The sequence below is a fragment of the Chrysochloris asiatica genome, unplaced genomic scaffold (genome assembly GCF_000296735.1).
Source record: "Chrysochloris asiatica unplaced genomic scaffold, ChrAsi1.0 scaffold00104, whole genome shotgun sequence".
NCBI lineage: Eukaryota > Metazoa > Chordata > Mammalia > Afrosoricida > Chrysochloridae > Chrysochloris > Chrysochloris asiatica.
The window spans coordinates 9,828,415-9,846,786 of NW_006408622.1; the positions used below are offsets into that span (position 1 = coordinate 9,828,415).

The 18,372-nt window shown below is 43.7% G+C and overlaps 1 protein-coding gene across 1 annotated transcript in view; it reads right to left on the minus strand.

Annotated features, from left to right (window-relative positions):
* WDR62 (WD repeat domain 62) overlaps nucleotides 1-18,372 on the minus strand; it is a 64,219-nt gene that overhangs the window by 18,889 nt on the left and 26,958 nt on the right. The window contains exons 8-12 of the mRNA XM_006867406.1: nucleotides 17,623-17,783; nucleotides 15,699-15,888; nucleotides 4,199-4,336; nucleotides 2,297-2,475; nucleotides 930-1,021 (exon numbers count right to left, since the gene is read on the minus strand). Coding sequence (XP_006867468.1) covers nucleotides 930-1,021; nucleotides 2,297-2,475; nucleotides 4,199-4,336; nucleotides 15,699-15,888; nucleotides 17,623-17,783 — 760 coding nt within the window. The remainder of the gene's footprint in view (nucleotides 1-929; nucleotides 1,022-2,296; nucleotides 2,476-4,198; nucleotides 4,337-15,698; nucleotides 15,889-17,622; nucleotides 17,784-18,372) is intronic.

The window sequence follows — 18,372 nt, forward strand, 5'->3', positions numbered from 1 at the left end:
GTTCCGACTCGATGGCACCTGACAACAACAACAACAGTAATTGTTATCATGACTAATTGCGGCTGCCACACTGTAAAAGTAGAAGTTTTGTAACAAAATCAAGGGAGTAGTTAATCTTACAGTCCAGGAACAGAGGACCCTAGGACCATCAAGGGAGAAGAGCATGAGCGGATTGTAGGACCCTATCTAGAGAAGCAGCGACAGCAGAGATGGAGGCAGAGATGAGAACATGGAGAGAGGGAGCAAATGAGGACTCTAGATTCATGGAAAGAGAAAGGCTGTGTGCTGGTGACCAGGAGGCAGACTTGCAGAATGTGCCCTTTGGTTGTTTTAATTATTATACATTTCTGAGTGCTTTTGTGTACATCCCCACTTCCACCCTTTTACCCCCGAAAAAAGAATAAAAAGGAATGGAAGCAACACAAAACAACACAAGACTGGAATTTTTCCACAAACATTTTGAAACCTCCTGATACAGTCCTAGAATCAGACAGGAGTTAAATGAAAACTGTTTGAGGACTCTGGGTGAAGGGTCTGGATTTCACTGTAAAAGTCTTGCAACCTATCTGTCGGCTTCAAACATTTTCAAAACATGTTTCATTAAAAACATCTCCTGATCCGTCTCCCCAGTAGAAGATGAGCTCATTCATACATTCATTCATTCAACGTTCATGTCTTCTGACATCCTTCAGATTCTGGAGACCAGGAAGGAGCAAGTCAGGCCAAGTCCAATGTGTCAGTGTCCTGCATTATGGAATGCCGCCACCCTGGTCCCAGTGCCCAGCAATACGGGCCCTTATTAAACATGGGACTCTCAGCTGTCACTCACAGTCCCATCAGATGCAACTACCTTTCTGTGTGGCTCTTCCAGGGGAGCCACTGCCCTGCTTCCTCCACCACCCCGACCCCTGACCCCACTGTGGACTCACCTGTTTCAGGCTTGGAGTACTCCAGACACAGCACCTCAGCATCATGGGCCTCCACCTTGACCAGCTCATCCATGAAGTGCAGCTCATGGATCCTGGAAGACACATGCCACCCAGCTCCCGTGGGACTCTGCCGCGAGCTCCGGGATATGGGGATCCCCTGCGCCCTGGCTGACTGGTCCAAAGATGCCCAGTCACACCTCATCTAGAACCCTTCCACTCTAAAGGGAGTAGTACCGAGCCTACTCCAGCTGTGGGAAGAGGGGTCATGGCAGGCTGTATCAGAGATGTAGTCCCTGGGGAAGGGAGTGGGGCCAGAGCACCTATGGGTGGGAACCTTGGATTCTAATCTCTCATTCTTAAAGTCTCAAATCTAGACTTTTTTCATTCTCTCCAAATGAAGTCTTATAGTCAACGGGTCAACCAGGCCTGAAGTAAAAGACATTCCTCCTTGCTCTTCAACTGTCTACTTGTGCCACTCCCCTGCCTTCTCTTACCTCAGTTAACCCATCTGAAAATGGAGCTAATGACAGAGCTAATACCATAGCGTTGGGAGAGGATGACATCATTGCTACCCACAGAGCTCATGTCAGTGTCCAGGCCTGGGGGAGGAGGACTGTGCCCAGGGCAGCCCTTGCTCCTATTTCTGCCGGACATGGTAGAACCCCATGCACGTGGGTAGCCCTCCGTCATTGTAGTCTGTATTATGCAATGACTGGTAGCCACACACTTGGTAACACTTGAAAATTATTGCATTTCACACACACACACAAACCAACAAAAACCATGTGCACTTTCTGCTGTTCTTGGTGTGTGTGACAATGGAAAGGAAGCAGAAGAGTCATTGACATTCCACCTCAATTCAGGCCTGGAGCCTGAATTCCTGATGCTGTGTGGTGGCTGCCTGGTCCCTTCCCTTCCTCACAGTCCACTCAGGTGGACACGGCTATCTTTTGTCATCCTAAACCCAGTCCCTGTGACTGAGCTCATGCTCATGTTCTGCCCGCATGGTAACATCTTGAAAAAAATCCTGTGGTTGGGGGAGGGGGAGGTAAACAACCTGAGCTCTCAAATGCTCCACTCCCACTGTCCCTCCTATGGGGCCACAGAACTCCCCAACCTCTAGCTGGCATCTTCCTGGATGGGTCAGCAGGGGTATCACAAACACCATGTCGCCCGCCTTTAAGTCGTGCAAGTGTGCCCACCCACTCGAGCAGCACTCAGTGTTTGCAGACCCAGCTGCGGAGGTCCTGGGAGCTTACCCTGATCTCAAGCCCTCTGGATACCCCTGCCCAGCTCCTCCTCCCCATCACCTGAACACCCAGGCCCAGGATGGAGGTGCACACCCAACACCTGTTAGGCCAACTTACCTCAGATTGCCGCTTCGGTCGCCGGAAGCCAGGTGTTGGCCGTCAGGACTGACCTGCATGACTCGTACCCCGGCTTTCGCATCTATGGGTGTCCCATTTTCACTCCCCCGGTCTGGGAAGTGGGACGTGTCCTGCAGGTGCTGGATGTCATTCTCCACGTACACTACCTTCAGAAGGGTCTGCAGGAGGGAGAGGCTGGAGGTCAGTGCCATGAGGAGTTCAGAAGAGTTTCAGTCCCTCCATGACTTCCCAGTAGCCAGCCTCCCCACTTCATTAGTAAGAAAGTGCCTGTTCTGAGCTGGAAGCTTCAATAAACCGAAACCCACTGCCACCGAGTCGATTCCAACTAATACAGGTTCTATCAGTCACCTTACACAGGGTTTCCAAGACTATAAATCTTCATGGGAGCAGACAGCTTCATCTTTCTCTTACAGAGTGGCTGGTGGGTTTGAACAGCTGACCTTGCATTCAGCAGCCCAATACCCAACCCACCGAGCCACTAGGGCTTTTTGACTCAGATTCATAACTGTGTTACCCAGTCCCCCTGACAGTTAAATGAAGCTGTGCAAAGGAATTCTGGTCAATGAGTTGGAATGCCAATGAGAACCCTTCTGCTTCCTTTCCTGTCTTGCTGCCTGCAATGCAAGATGTGATGGCCGGTGCTCCAGCAGCCATCTTGGAGAAGCACAAGGAGCAGGAAGGCTCTTGGGTCTCTAAGGGCTTCCTCTAGCTGCCCTCAAACCTCCAGATTGCTTTTGAGTCAGAGAACTAAATGTCTGTTGTTGGGTTGTTCTATTTTGTGCAGTATCAGAGGTGCCGAGGAGAAGCTGACCGTGCTGGGTGGAGGGTGAGAGAGTGCGAGAGGAGCTCCTGCCACATACACCCTGCATTCAGGGCCTCTTTCTGTTCCCTCCACACTGACCTCTTTCAGGTCTTCCAACTCACCAAGCTCTTGCCCATCTCAGGGACCTTTGCACAGGATGTTTCCTTGGCCTGGAACACTTACCTTCCCCTCTTGACTCCAACCCTCCATACCTCAACTCAGTCATCTCTTCCTCCAGGAAGTTGCCCCTGATGCCCCAGGTGAGAGCTGTTACATATTCTGTTGTTGCTGTTGTTAAGTGCCATTGAGTCAACTCCGACCCATAGTGACCCTATGTAAGGTTTCCGAGGAGCAGCTGGTGAGCTTGAACCGCCGACCTTGCAGTTCAAACAGCTTTGCAGTCTGGTGCACTAGCCCACAGGCCACCCCAGGGCTCCACCTATTCTGTTAGCATCCTGCAATTTCCCTCCATGACACTTGTCACACTTGTGATCCGTGCAGTTCACCCTTTAGACCGTGGCCGCCACGAAGGCAGGAGAAGGGTCTGTCTTGATCTCTGCTGTACACCCCCAGCCGACCCCAGCACTGCACTCGGCACAGACCTTAGTAAATACCAGTATAAATAAATAGGATTCAGGTCAGCTCCCCAGATGCTCCCTAACTCTGCCCTAGGGATACCAATCATTTTCATCTTTCCGCAGCTCCCTAGACAGAAGGAGGTCTCTGCCTGTTGGCCCACTGGATGGTTTCCCCAGAAATTCCAGCTCAAGATTTGAGGAGCACTTCGCTATTGAATGTGCCAGGTTGCCTGGGGTGGCCTTATCCACACATGGCTAGAGAGCAAAAGTTGATTAGCAGATAGAAATAAAGAGGAAAAACCGTGCTACCTTAGAACCCAACAAGGGAGAGAGAGTGAAACAAGAGGGAGGGAAAAAGTAGCAGCTGACTTCAGTTCCTAGTTCCTGCCCCCACTGAGGACTCCCACCTAGGTTCCATTAATACTCCCTCCTGACCTCAAATCTTAGTTTCAAGCAGGTCTTTATTTCTCCTAACAGATAGTTCATAATGAAGCCACTCACATTGCTGAAGATGTTTTTCTTCCAGTATGAGTCAGCGCTGTTATCCATATTCCAGAAGCGAATGGTGTTGTCCGAGGAACAGGTCAGGAAAGATCCTGAAGGCAGACAAGCTCTCTGATCCTCAAACTCAGGATACACCTGTGTATCAGAGAACAAGGCAAAGGGCGACCCATTACAGCCACCGCAGTGAGAGCTGCACTTGGGTGAAAAAAGAGATCTTAAAACATCCCCACAGTTAAATTTCCAAAGAAAATGGAGACGCTCTATCAAAACTCACTAAGCACAAAAGGACACAAGACACCAGGAATGAGAAGCCAGCAGAAGTCACTGACACAAGAGTTTTGCAAAGACTTCCACTACTGGACTTTTCAGACAAAGACTTTAAATCAACTGTTTGGAATATGCTGAGAAAGCTAAAGGAAACTTCAGTGGACAAAGAACTAAACAAACCAGAAGAACAATGTCTCACCAAATAGAGAATCTCAAAAAAGAAATCAGAAATTATATAAAGAAACTATATAGAAATCTTGTAGCTGAAATGTACATGAACTGAAATGAAAAAAAAAAGGCCACTAGAGTGGTGTAATAGCAGGTTAACTAGGGCAGGGAGAAAAAAGCATCAGTGAACTGGAAGACAGGACAATTGAAATTATTCTGTCTGAGGAGCAGGGAAAAAGAAAACAAACAAACAAAAACCAATAAACACAAGTGACAAGAGACTGAGGGGTCTGTGGAGCATCACTGAGCAGAGAAACATACACATTACGGCCACCAAGAATTGATTTATGCTGTGGAGTTGGTCCTGACCCTAAATGGATGGAAACTTTCCAAATTTGGTGAGAGATATGAATCTGCATATCCAGGACACTTAAAAAAACTTCAGATTGCATAAACTCAAAGACACATGAAGATGCCTTATTGCCAAACCATCAAAAGCTAAAGACAAAGAAGCATCTTCAGGCAAGGAGAGAGAGAATGTATCACGTACATAAAACCCTCCACACGACAAACAGATGATTTCTCATCAGCAACCAGGGAGGCCAGGTGGAAATCAAAGAACCAGGCACAGAGTGCTTACTACCACTACAAACTATGAAGACCTAAAGCTCCCCAGTAAAGATAGCTAATAGGCAAATATAAAAGCCAATGTGTTATTATACTTTTGGTTTATAACTCCTGCTTTTTATTTCCTTCGTGATTTAAATGATATAACCATAAAATTTAATTCTAAACCTGCATTATTAGACACATTTGTATAAAGAGGTAATCTGTGACAGAAACAACAGACAGGGGCGGTGGAGCTGTAAGCTGTATAGGAGTGGGACTTCTGTATGTTATTGAAGTTGATATTGATTCAAACCAGACTGCTACAAACTTAGGGTATCAAATATAATCTCCATGGTAACCATAAAGGATATATCTTTAATGTATATTCAAAAAGGGAATCAGTTTATTCCACGCCCCACCCCCCAAAAAAATCTACTAAGCACAAAAGGCGCCAGTAATGGAGGAAATGAGAGACAAAAAAAAAAAAAAAAAAAAAGGCATAAGAAATATAGAAACGAAGAGCAAAACTGTAGAAGTAAGTATAATTACTTAAAATGTGAATGTATTAAACTCTTCAATCAAGTCAGACAATAGAAGAATGGATAAAAAGAAACCCAATCCAACTATGTAAGAAACTCGCTTTAGACTAAAGGAAATAAAATAGATGGAAGGGTAGAAAACGATCCTCCATGCAAACAGCCATCAAAAGAGAGCTGAGATGGCTGTATTACTATCAGACAAAATTGACTTTGAATAAAAAACTGTTAGAAGAGCAAGACAAGGACATTGTACATTGATGTTGTTAGGTGCCAACGAGTTGGTTGGTGACCTTATGCACAACAGAATGAAACACTGCCCGATCCTGGGCGAATCTCACTACTGTTATCATACTTTAGCCCACTGAGGCACACATTAGTCCAATCCATCTTGCTGAGGGTCTTTCTCTTTTTCTCTGACCCTCCACCTTACCAAACATGATATCCTCCAGCAACTGGTCCCTCCTGACAATATGTACGAAGTATGTGAGACGAAGTTTGGCCATCTTGGTCTCCAAGGAGCACTCTGGTGAACTTCTTCCAACATAGATCTATTGGTTCTTTTGGCAGCCCATGGCACTTTCAATACTCTCCTCCAACACCATAACTCAAAAGCATCAATTCTTCTATGGTCTTCCTTATTCACTGTCCAGCTTTCACATGCATATGAGGTTACTGAAAATACCATGGCTTGGGTCAGGTGTACCTTAGTCCTCAAAGCTGACATCTTTGCTCTTCAACACTTTAAAAAGGTCTTGTGCAGCAGATCTGCCTAATGCAATACACGTCGCTTGAATTCTTGACTGCTGCTTCTATGAGTGTTGATAGTTGATCTAAGAAGAATGAAGTCCTTGACAACTTCAATCTTTTCTCCATTGATAAGAATATTGTTTATTGTTCCAGTGGTGAGGATTTTTGTTTTCTTTACGTACAGATGTAATCCATACCAAAGGCTGTGCTCTTTGATCTTCATCAGTGTTTTAAATCCTCTTGTATAATGATACAAAGTATCAATTTATCAAAAAGCAAAAAGAACAATTATAAACTTTATGCTTCAACAAGAGACCCAAAACAGATAAAGCAAACACTGTCAGAATCAAAGCAAGAAACAGACAATTCTACAATTAAAGGTGCGTCTCAGTACACCATTTTCAATAATGGGTAGAGCTGGATACATAAATAAGGAAAGAGAAGATTTGAACAATTTTGTAATCCAACTAGAACTGATGTTCTTAACGCCATCGAGTTGGTTCCAACTCACAGTGACCCTCCTGTATAAGGTTCCCGAGGAACAATTGGTGGGTTTGAACTGCTGACCTTGAGGTTCGAAGTCCAGCATCACATCAGGAGTCATTGAACTGAATAGACATATATAAAACACTCCGCCCAACAATAGCAAAATGCATTCTTCTCAAGTGCACGTGGAACCTTCTCAGGATAGACCATGTTAAACCACAAAACAAATCTCTATAAATTTACGAAGAATTACACTAAGTATCTTCTCCAACCATAATGGAATGAAAGTAGAAATCAGTAATAGAAGCGAATTGTAAAATTCACAAATATGTGGAATTAAACACACTCTTAAAATAACCAAAGGGTCCAAGAATACCTAATTTCACAGAGAAATTAGAAAATAAATCAAAATGAAAACACAACATACCAAGACTTATGGGATGCAGTGTAAACAGTGCTCAGAAGAAAATCTATAGCTGTAAATACCTAAAAGAGAAATACATTAAATCAGTAACTTCACACCTTAAGCAATTAGAAAAAGAAGAGCAAAATTAAACCCAGAGCTAAGAGAAGGAAGGATACAATACTTAGAGCACAGTACAAAGTTGTTGTTGTTGTTGTTAAGTGCTGTCAAGTCGGTTCTGACCCATAGCGACCCTGTATAGGGTTTCTTAGGAGAACCTGGTAAGCTTGAACCGCCAACCTTGCAGATCAAACTACTTTGCGGTCTACTGCATTAACCCATGGCACTACACCAAAAAATAGAGAATAGAAAACACTGGAGAGAATCAGGTATCACAATGCTTTAAGCTAGACAAAAAGAAAATAAAGAAAAAATAGACTTCAAATGATTAAAATCAGAAATCGATAGAATCCCTCAGCCACGTGCATAATAAAATGGCTGCTTGCCGCGCTTTCGGTCTCCCTACCGGCATGTCATCCCTAGTCAACCTATCATTTACCTCCACTGATCTCAACCCCGCCCTCCTCTTTGATCAGTATAAAAATCCTTCCCCTGGCACTCCCTCTCTCTTTCCTTCCAACCTCCAATAAAGCCTTACACGTGGGTGTTTGTGTTGTGGCTCGTTCCATCTCACAGAAATGAAAGTAGATAACATTACTACAGATCTTACAGAAATAAAACGGATCATAAGAGAACACAACAAACAAGTGTACACCAACAAAATAGATAACCTAGAATTAACAAATTCCTAGAAAAACACAAACTACTTAAACTGACTAAACACAACATAACTATCAAGTAAGAGATTGAATCAGTAATCAAAAACTTCTCATCCAAGAAAAGCCCAGGACCAAACCTTTAATGAAGAGTTAACACCAACTCTTTTTTAATGTTTTTATTGTGAATTGAGTGATAGTTTACATGGGAGAACATCAGCTTTGCCTCTCATTGTTTCATTGCAATGATTACAATCCACTCCATGCATCATCATTCAACTGTATTGGCTTCTCTCTGCTTTTCTGTTTTGTTTTTTTGGGGTGTCAACTCTTTTTTTAAAGTTAGTCTTGTGAGAAATAAGTCTTGTGGGCATGGTCCATCTTCAGGAATTCATGAGATTAGACCTGGCAGACAGATTGCTGAAGCAAGCAGGCTGTTCTAGGACTAGGAAGTTTAAATCAGAATACAGCCACTAAGATCAAGGGCAAGCCATTTTGGGGGGGAGGGGAAATGGAACCAGCCATAGAATTGTATATGGGGAACTGGAACTGGAGGAGGGGCATTTTGGAGACAAAAATAAAAACCATTTGTGGCATGCCATGTGGCATGTTTGTCCCTGTCTACTGGGTTGGGTGCTTGATTTTGCAAAATCGAATACAGATGGCTAAAATGAGTACAGATTAGATTACTTGACCGTCTGTCAGTATAGACAACGTTTCTCACAATCTCAAAGTTAAAAAGTTGTTAAGTGTCAGTGAGTTGGTTCCAACTCATAGCAACTCTGTATAGGGTTTCAGAGGCTGTACATCTCTGAGGGAGCAGAAAGCCTCATCTTTCTCCCATGAATAGCTGGTGGGCTCAAACTGCTGACCTTGTGGTTCACAGCCCAGTGCTTATGATACAGAACCTTTTTAAATAGTTGTTGTTGTTAAGTGCCTTAGAGTCGCTTCCGACCCATAGCCACCCTGTATAGGGTTTCCAAGGAGCAGCTGGTGAGCTTGAACCACCAACCTTGCAGTTCAAAGGACTTTACAGTCTGACACATTAGCCCACAGCGCCACACCAGGACTCCACAGAGGAGGGGAAAATTCCCTAATTTATGAGGCCAGCATTACCCTGTTACCAAAGTCAAAGGCAACTCAAGGAAAAAAAACTAAAGTCTAATATCCCTTTTAAATGTTAATGCAAAAATCCTCAACAAATACTAGCAAAAACAACCCAACAGCGTATTAAAAGGACCATACAATAGGATTAAATGGGATTTATTCCAGGAATGCAAGAGTGATTCAATACAAGAAAATCAGTCAATATAATACCCAAAGGGAAGAAACATATGATCATCTCAATTGAAAAAAAAAAAGGCATTTGGTAAAATCCAAGGACTTTTACACAATGAAAAGGAATAGAAGGGAACTTCCTTAACAGGATAAAGAACATTTTGAAAAAGCCTCAGCTAACATACTACTTAATGGTGAAGAACAGCTAGCTGGCTTTCCCCCCAAATCAGGAATGAGATAAAGATGCACTCTTTCACTGCATCTATGAAATATTGTACTAGAAGTTCTAGCCAAAGCAATCAGACAAAGAAAGGATGTGAAAAGCATCCAAGTAGGGATGCAAAATGCACAAATATCTCTATTTACAGATAAGGAAATGTCGCATACAGAAAACTCTGAAGAACATGGATTCAAACACACCCACAAACCATTAGAGGGAGTGAGCAGGCGAGATGTGGGAGTAAGGAGACACACAGAACAAAGACATGGGAGGTGGAGGGAAATGGAGACAGATGGTGATCCCGGCGCTCTGAGCATCACAGGACAGGACAGAGGGGGGGACTGAGTGGTAACTGGAAGAGGAAGTGGAATGGGAGCAGTGAGAGAGAAGAAAAACGGGCAGACAGTAGGGTGGCATGGAACGATGTGGTCAACTTGAGCTTTTGCAAGTGGCAGGATGCAGCAAGGAGTTGGTAGCAAGGGGGTAGAGTTCTTCCTTGTTCCTGTGCCCTCCTGGTAGATGGGGGCACAGCCAGACCCCATCCTCACCAACCCGGGGCCAGTGGCACCCCGTCCTGCGCAGCCTCTGCTCTGGGATAGGGCACCAGGCAGAGCACCATTACCATGAACTAGGCTACACAAAGAACTAACTGTGTTCATACTCCAGTCTCTACCACGTCCCCCAGGAGACAGGTGGTGAGCGCCTGACAAGATAAAATCATCAACTAAATAAAAAAGCTGTTCCGCGGGAGAAAGATGAGGCGTTCTGCTCCTGTAAAGATTTACAGCCTCAGAAACCCTGTACAGGGTCCCTATGAGTCGGTTCCAACTCCACCACACATGACCACCACCACCAAATATAAATACACCACCACAATGTCTCAGAGAAAACGGACAATTTCAGCAAATACAAAGAAACAAGACAGAGTGCCTCACACAAGTGACCAAAATAGAATCAGAAAATAAAACCCCAGAAATGGTATCGTAACTACCATTTGATAGTTCCTACCAACTGGTAGGGTGGAGGGTCAGAGAAAAAGAGGAAGACCCCCAGCGAGATGGATTGGCAAAGTGGCAGCATCAATGGGCTTTCAAGCATGGCAACAATTGTGAGGTTGGCCCAAGATCGGGCAGTGTTTCATTCTTCTGTGCATAAGGTAGCTGTGAGTCAGTACCCACTCAATGGCACCTAACAACAACAACAACAACAAACTGATAAGGAATGTAAGAGAATGTTAATTAGGCAACTTCCATGAATTGAGAGAAAACTACAGATGAAATCAAGGAAAACATAGACAAAGCGACAGAAAAAATTGGCAAACAAATTGACAAAATATTTGAAAAACTCAACAGATTGAAATTCAGAAGATGAACACTAAGCCCTCAGAAACAGATAATATGCTAAAATGGCAGAGAAATCGAATTGACTCCATGGAAAGCTGCATTACTAAGCTTGAAGAAATATGTCTCAATAATCATCTGCTAGAGGAGTAACCAGACAAAAGAACAACTACAACAAAGCTTAAGAGTTATATGTTGTTGTTAAGTGCTGTTATTAGGAGAACTAATAAGACTAGCCTCTGATTTCTCAGGAAAAAAACCATGCAGGCAAGAAGACAATAGAATGATATATATAAAACACTGAAAGAAAAAATTGCCAACCAAGAAAAACATAGCCAGTAAACGGTCTATCAAATATGGCAGCAAAATTAGGTCATTTTCAGACAAACAGAAATTTAAAGAACTTATAAAAACCAGACTCATTTATAAAAATTACTACAGGGAGTACTCTGGAAAGCGAGCCAACAACAGCAGACAACATCCTGATATATATGCCATATCCCCTAGACCCAACGCAGATATAGGTATGCAAAGTAAAGCAGACCAAAAAACTGAAAAGAGCAAACAAAAGATACAGCTGCAGCAACAACAAAACCATAAAGTAAAATAAGGGAATTAATCCAGTTAAAGAACTTTCAAATGAAGAGGAAATCAAGATTTCAAGAAAAAATTAAATATAAAAATAAACCTACTGTAACCCTGAAACCTAGATCAAGCCTTACTCCTAGTCATAGCCCAACCCTCATCCCCAACTCTAACCCTAGTTTGAGCTGTTGTTGTTGTTGTTAAGTGCCATCGAGTCGGGTCCGACCCATAGCGACCCTGTACAGGGTTTCCGAGGGTGTAAATCTTTACGGGAGTAGAAAGCCTCATCTTTCTCCCGCGGAGCAGCTGGTAGTTTCGAACCGCTGACCTTAAGGTTCGCAGCCCGATTCGTAACCACTACGCTACCAGAGCTCCTTAACTACTATGTTACTACCCTTGAAAAATGAGTTTGAGCTGTACTCTAACATTAAACGAAGTCTGGGTCAAGCCAAGACTGAGTCATAGTCCTAACCCTAATCGTCATTCCTTACTCCTACCATATTCCATCCTCCCACCAAAGAAAGCTAATTAGAGCTAAACATATTAATTCAGCATAGTCACAGGATGCAAAATAAACACAAAAAATCAGCTGTATTTCTATACACTAGCAATAAACAAGTTGAGAAGGAAATTACAATTCCATTTACAACAGCATACAAAATAATAAAATACCTAAGAATAAATTTAACCAAGGAACTGAAAGGTCTGTACACAAAATCTACAAAGCACTGCTGAGATTAATAAAAGAATACATGAAAAGACTTTGTTTTCATGCATCAGAAAAATTAATATTAAGATGGCAAGACTCACACCAAAGCAACCTACAAATTCAGTGCAATCCCCAGCAGCCTTTTTTATGCAGCAATGGGAAAATGGATCGTAAAATTCATATGGAATTGTAAGGAGCTCTGAGTAGCCAAAATTATTCAAAGTATTCAATTTCTCAATTACAAAACTTAACACAGTAATTAGAAGAGTGTGGCAGTAACACACAGATAGATACACACTGATCAATAGACTATAATTGAGAGTCCAAAAGTGAACCCATTAATTATGGTTAATTGATTTCCAACATGGAGAAAAAAGAAATCTTTTTAACAAATGCTACTGGGATGGATAGCCACATGCAAAAGAATTAAGCTGGACCCTGAGCTCATGCCATATATAAAAATTATTTCAAAATGGACCAAAGATCTAATTTTAAGAGCTAAAACATAAAACTCTTAGTTTAGTGTAAATCTTCAAGACCTTGGATCTGGCCATGGTTTCTCATATGACATCAAAAGCGTAAGCTACAAAAGAAAAAATAGATGAATTAGACGTCAGAATGAAAGACTTTTGTGCATGAAAGGGCACTAGAAAAAGAACGTGAGGAGACAACCCACAGAAGGGGAAAAACAGTTGCCAATCATCTATGTGATAAGGGTCTAGTATCCAGCACACATAAAGAACTCTTACAACAAAAGGCAAACAACCCAATTAAAAAAAGGAAAGAACTTGAGTAGGTGTTTTTCCAGAGATAGGAGTATACAACTACAAGGACGGCCAGCAAGCCAACAAAAAGATCCTCAGTCAACGTTTCTTGGGGAGCTGCAAATCCAGGTTCCACCTCATGTCAATGAGGACAGCCATCATGGAATAATGGACAAGAACAAGTGCTGGGCACAAGGAGAAAAGCTGGCACGTGGTGCCCTCACCATGGACGAATGTGATGTGACGAAACTGCTCTGGGACTAGTGGTGACGGTTCCACGACACTGTCAGTGTCCTAAATGCCATGGAATGGTATACTTCAAAACAGTTCGTTTTATTATGTGTGCTTCAGCAGAATTCAAAAATACAGATCTAAGAGTCAACCCATATCCCTTCTAAAACGAGAAAATCAAAAGGAGAAAATAGCTACGTGCTTGGCTCCTGTAAGGAAAGCATAATTAACAAGAAAAAGAACCAGAGGCTGGAGAGAACATATGAAAAGAATAAACGGAATCACTATTTTCCTTCTATTGTATGTGCAATATAGGAAAAAGCAAATGAGTGGGCATAATCTAATTCCATCAGTCCCTGTATCCTTAAGAACTAGGATTCTTGAAGGATCAAGGAGCTAATACTAATTCTTGCAATGGATCAGAACATATCAAATATATAAGTTTATCATAACATTAAATAAAAACCAGCTACTTTAGGAGCTCTGGTAGCGTAGTGGTTACGAATCGGGCTGCGAACCTTAAGGTCAGCGGTTCGAAACTACCAGCTGCTCCGCGGGAGAAAGATGAGGCGTTCTGCTCCCGTAAAGAATTACAGCCTCGGAAACCCTGTACAGGGTCGCTATGGGTCGGAAACGACTCGACGGCACTTAACAACAACAACAACTTTTAGAAAATAGGGAGTCAATTAATTATCTTGAAAACTGGCAAATAAAGGAAGCGAATCAAGCATGTATTCTGCCTTTCTAATTGACGCTTTGAGTTATGGTGTTGGAGGAGAATATTGAAAGTGCCATGGGCTGCCAAAAGAACCATTAGATCTTTGTTGGAAGAGGTGCAGCCAGAGTGCTCCTTGGAGGCCAAGATGGCCAAACTTCATCTCTCATACTTTGGACATATTGTCAGGAGGGAGCAGTCGTTGGAGAAGGATATCATGTTTGGTAAGGTGGAGCATCAGAGAAAAAGAGGAAGACCCCCAGTAAGATGGATTGGCCAAGTGGCAGCATCGATGGACTCAAGCGTTGCAACAGTAGTGAGGTTGGTCCAGGATCAGGCAGTGTTTCGTTCTGCTGTGCATAAGGTCGCTATTAGTCGGTACCGTCTCGATGGCACCTAACAACAACAACATTAATGTGAACTCTACCACTAGCTAACCAAACGGTAGCTGAGGGCAAGCGTTTCTGAAGAAATGATAGATCACCAGATTACAATCCCTCAGAAATGCCAAGATCAACAGCTCTTAAAGACAATCCGTAATTACTTTTGTGTGGTTTTTATAAAACTCTTTTTTTTTTTTTTTTTAAAATATGACGAATGTAGAGAAAGTTGACATTAGTTATGAAAGGAGAAACAGAATGGGGTAGAAGAAATTCTTAAACCAATACTGGCTGAGAATTTTCTATAACCAATGGAAAGATCCACCTATTCTCTTAATTCCAGATCCATGAATTAAAAAAAACACACACACATATATATAACATATATTTTAGGACATATATATATATACATGTTGTTGTTAAGTGCCGAGTTGGTTCCGACCCATAGAGACCCTGTATAGGGTTTCCAAGAGTGACTGGTGAGCCTGAACTGCCGACCTTGTGCTTCAAACTGACTTTGTAGTCCAGTGCACTAACCCAGTGTCACATCAGGACTCACTCACACTCTCTCACTCTGTGTGTGTGTGTGTGTATAGTTGTTGTTAAATGCCATCGAGTTGGTTCCAACCCATAGAGACACTCTAGAGGATTTCCAAAGAGCGACTGGGGTGAGCTTGAACCACCAACCCTGCAGTTCAAACTGACTTTGCAGTCTAGCACATTAACCCATAGCGCCACACCAGGATTCCATATATATACACGAGGACTTCAAAAGTTTGCGGAAAAATTCAATGATCTTTTCATTCCATTGTCTACAAGTGTTTTGAAGCCCAATCCACACACACCCCAGCCCCCTACCCACTACCACAGAGCCGATCCTCCTCATATTGACCCTGTAGAGGGTTTTTGAGGCTGAAAATTTTTACAGGAGCAGAAAAGTTTCATCTTTCTTCCTCAGAGTGGTTGGTGGGTTTGGACTGCTGACTTCGCAATTAGTAGCCCAGTGCTTATCCTACAGCACCACCAGGGCACCTTTTTACACACACATTTTTACAGACACATACATGAGGGGCTTCAAAAATTTTGTGGAAAAATTTCATCATCTTTTAATTACATTTTCCTCAAATTTTTTAAAAGCCCCCTCATGCATGAACATAGTAGGGTTCACTCTGTTGAAGGAATGACTAAATGGGTTCCCCAAATTCTATAGAAGCTTCTTCTAAATGAGCCCACAAAACTGGGGGCTAAGTAGGGGCAGAAGGAAGGAGAGAGGGGCTCACCTCCACGTTCCAGACGTAGGAGCTATGGAAGAGCTCTGACCACATCTTGCTCACTTTGTTGATGTCCTTGACATTCCAGATGTAGATACTGTGGTCTTTATACACACAGGACAGCCACTGGTTGGTTGGGTCAAAGGTCAGCGCCACCGTATCTGGGTATATTGCTTCTGCCTTCCTGCGGAAGAGGAAACTAACAAGGCCGCAGGGTCATCCATCACCATCAATGTCCTTGTAAGTGGTGACATCCAGCTGCCTCTTGCCTGATGTTTGTAGCTGTTCATCTCTCCCACTCCACTCCTTCTTCCCTCCCCCTTTGTTTTCTTCCTAACACAGAGGTTGAAAACTGGACGCTTGGGTCTAATGTCAGAGGACATTTTGAATTTTTGACTCCTGTTAACATTTCTCTCCAAGCACGCCACCCAACCCATGTTCCTTTTCTTGTTCTCTGAGCATGAAAGGATCATGAGCATGTACCTCAGGCCTTGTATCTCCTTGACTCTGCCAACACAAACTCTGTGCAGGGAACTAGGGGGCCATCTCCTGGCCCAATGGCTATAATTTACTGAGCACTTCCTGTGTGCTGGCGGGGTTGCAAGCTTTAGCTGTACTGGATTCTCTTAACTACCACAAGAGGTATGTTCTGTATTTTACAGAAGAGGAACTGAAGAACAGGGAGGTACTATAGTGACTTCTCTTAGGCCACACAACACACAACAGAAGTTGACAGAGAGGGGCAGCCTAGATACTGCAACATACCACCATCTATGGGTTGCTTACCACACTCTTTCATTCCTGACACCCAATTGGCCTCTCCAGGTGGTCTACTGGAAAAGGCACCTAGGAGTCAGTGTCCCATGTACCTAGCCCACCCCAGTTAGCGGATTAGACAGCCTCCCCTCCCTACACTAAAGCAAACTTGGGACAAAGGGGAAGCTCTGCCACAGCCCAGCATTCTGCCCATTCTTGACATGCAGCTACAGAGAGCTAATTCTCAAGGCCTATCAATCAGGTAAAAGCAGCATCCAGTGACTTGGGGATAGACTACAAGCTACTCTGTTGACCTCCGTGAATGCTTAGCCTGCCACCATCTTCTCCTAGCACATAAAGGTTAGGTCAGATAGTCTCTATTTCTACATGTCAAACTCAAGTGTGTTGTACCCTTGTCCCCTCTGCCTGGGACCCAGTCTCATCATAGAGTTGGCTCTTCCTCATCAGAGGCTTCCCATCAACACAGCCCCATCTCCCAGGCCTCGTTCTTCCTGACTCCTGCTTTATTTCACCACAGCCCAAAACGATCTTATCTGGCTACCTGTTCATCATCAAGCCCGCTTCATGTGACTGTAGGCCTTACTGTGGAAGAGATTTTGCTGCAGCCTGCTTCCAGGCCAGAGCTAGCACATAGTAGCTGTTTAATAAATGTCTGCCACATGGAAGAACGTATTCCACTATAGTTTGTGCTTGATCTGAGGCTCTTTTCTTCACAGCACATAACACCAACAATCACGATCAGAAATTATTTTGCTTATTCCTTTGTTTAAAGAGCCCCAGCGGTGCAAGTGTTGAATGTTAGGCTGCTGAGGGAAACGACGGTGTTGTGAACTCATCTGGTGGCTCCGTGGCAGACAGACCTGGAGAGCTGTTCCCATAAAGACTGTGCCCTGGGGGGGACGTGGTCAGTGAGTGGAAACTGACTAGCTCACTGGCACCTTCCCACAGCAGCCGCCCTGTGTTTGCCCACTTCCCCTGCCCAATCTGACTTCTCATCCTGTGCTTGCCTCGTTTGCTTTGTTCGTCAATGTCATGCCCAGGACCTTAAACAATCCCTCGTATTTGTAGGATGGACAGAAGTGTAGACAAAGGCGGAAGCATGGACAGATGCCAGCAGACAGCCTCTGAACAGGGCCCTCCCCCCATTGGGTAATACCTTGGCTCTAGTCCTTGTGCCACATCCACCCCGAGGTAGTGAGGCTTGGGCAGGTTGGCAAGGTAGTGTAGACTGTGGGCCTGGAAGATGCGGACTATCCCATCGGTGCAACCACAGAAGATGAGCTCCTGGCTGACACAAAGGCAAGACGACAGGGAAACCTGGGGGAGTAAAAGGGGTCCGAGTGAACTGCTGCTTCATGTGGCCTGGCCCAAGGATGTGGGCCTGACAGAGAAGCCTTGGGCCTAGGCCGAAGCCTTATAATTCCTTGTGTCTGACTACTTCATCTTTTTTTTTCTTCCTTTAGTAAAGCAAGCAAGGTTTAATGTCAATCAGAGATTTAAGAAGCCCATCATAATATACTTTCAAGACATCTGAAGTCAAGAGATACGTGACTATTGAAAGAACTATGTCAGTGGACAGAGCCATGAGGGGACGGAGTTATCCAAGCTGTCTGCTGAGGCGCTCAGCTGTGGACCGAGAGCATCTCTACAGCAGACTGCTACTTCTGTGGTTACAGGCCACTTGCAGTAGGAGTGTTGAATTTTATCTTGAATTGTACTCTGATTGCTTCAAAATGACTTCTGAAAGATGCTTTCAAAGCAGAACAGAAAAAAGGACCTCCAGAGTGCAGCTATTGGTCTCTCCATATGTGGAGGTAAGAAGAGTGATAAGAACTGAACAGGGTTGCAATCAATGAGTCCAGTGGGCTATTGGGACATGTGAACATCAATGAGTCCAGTGGGCTAT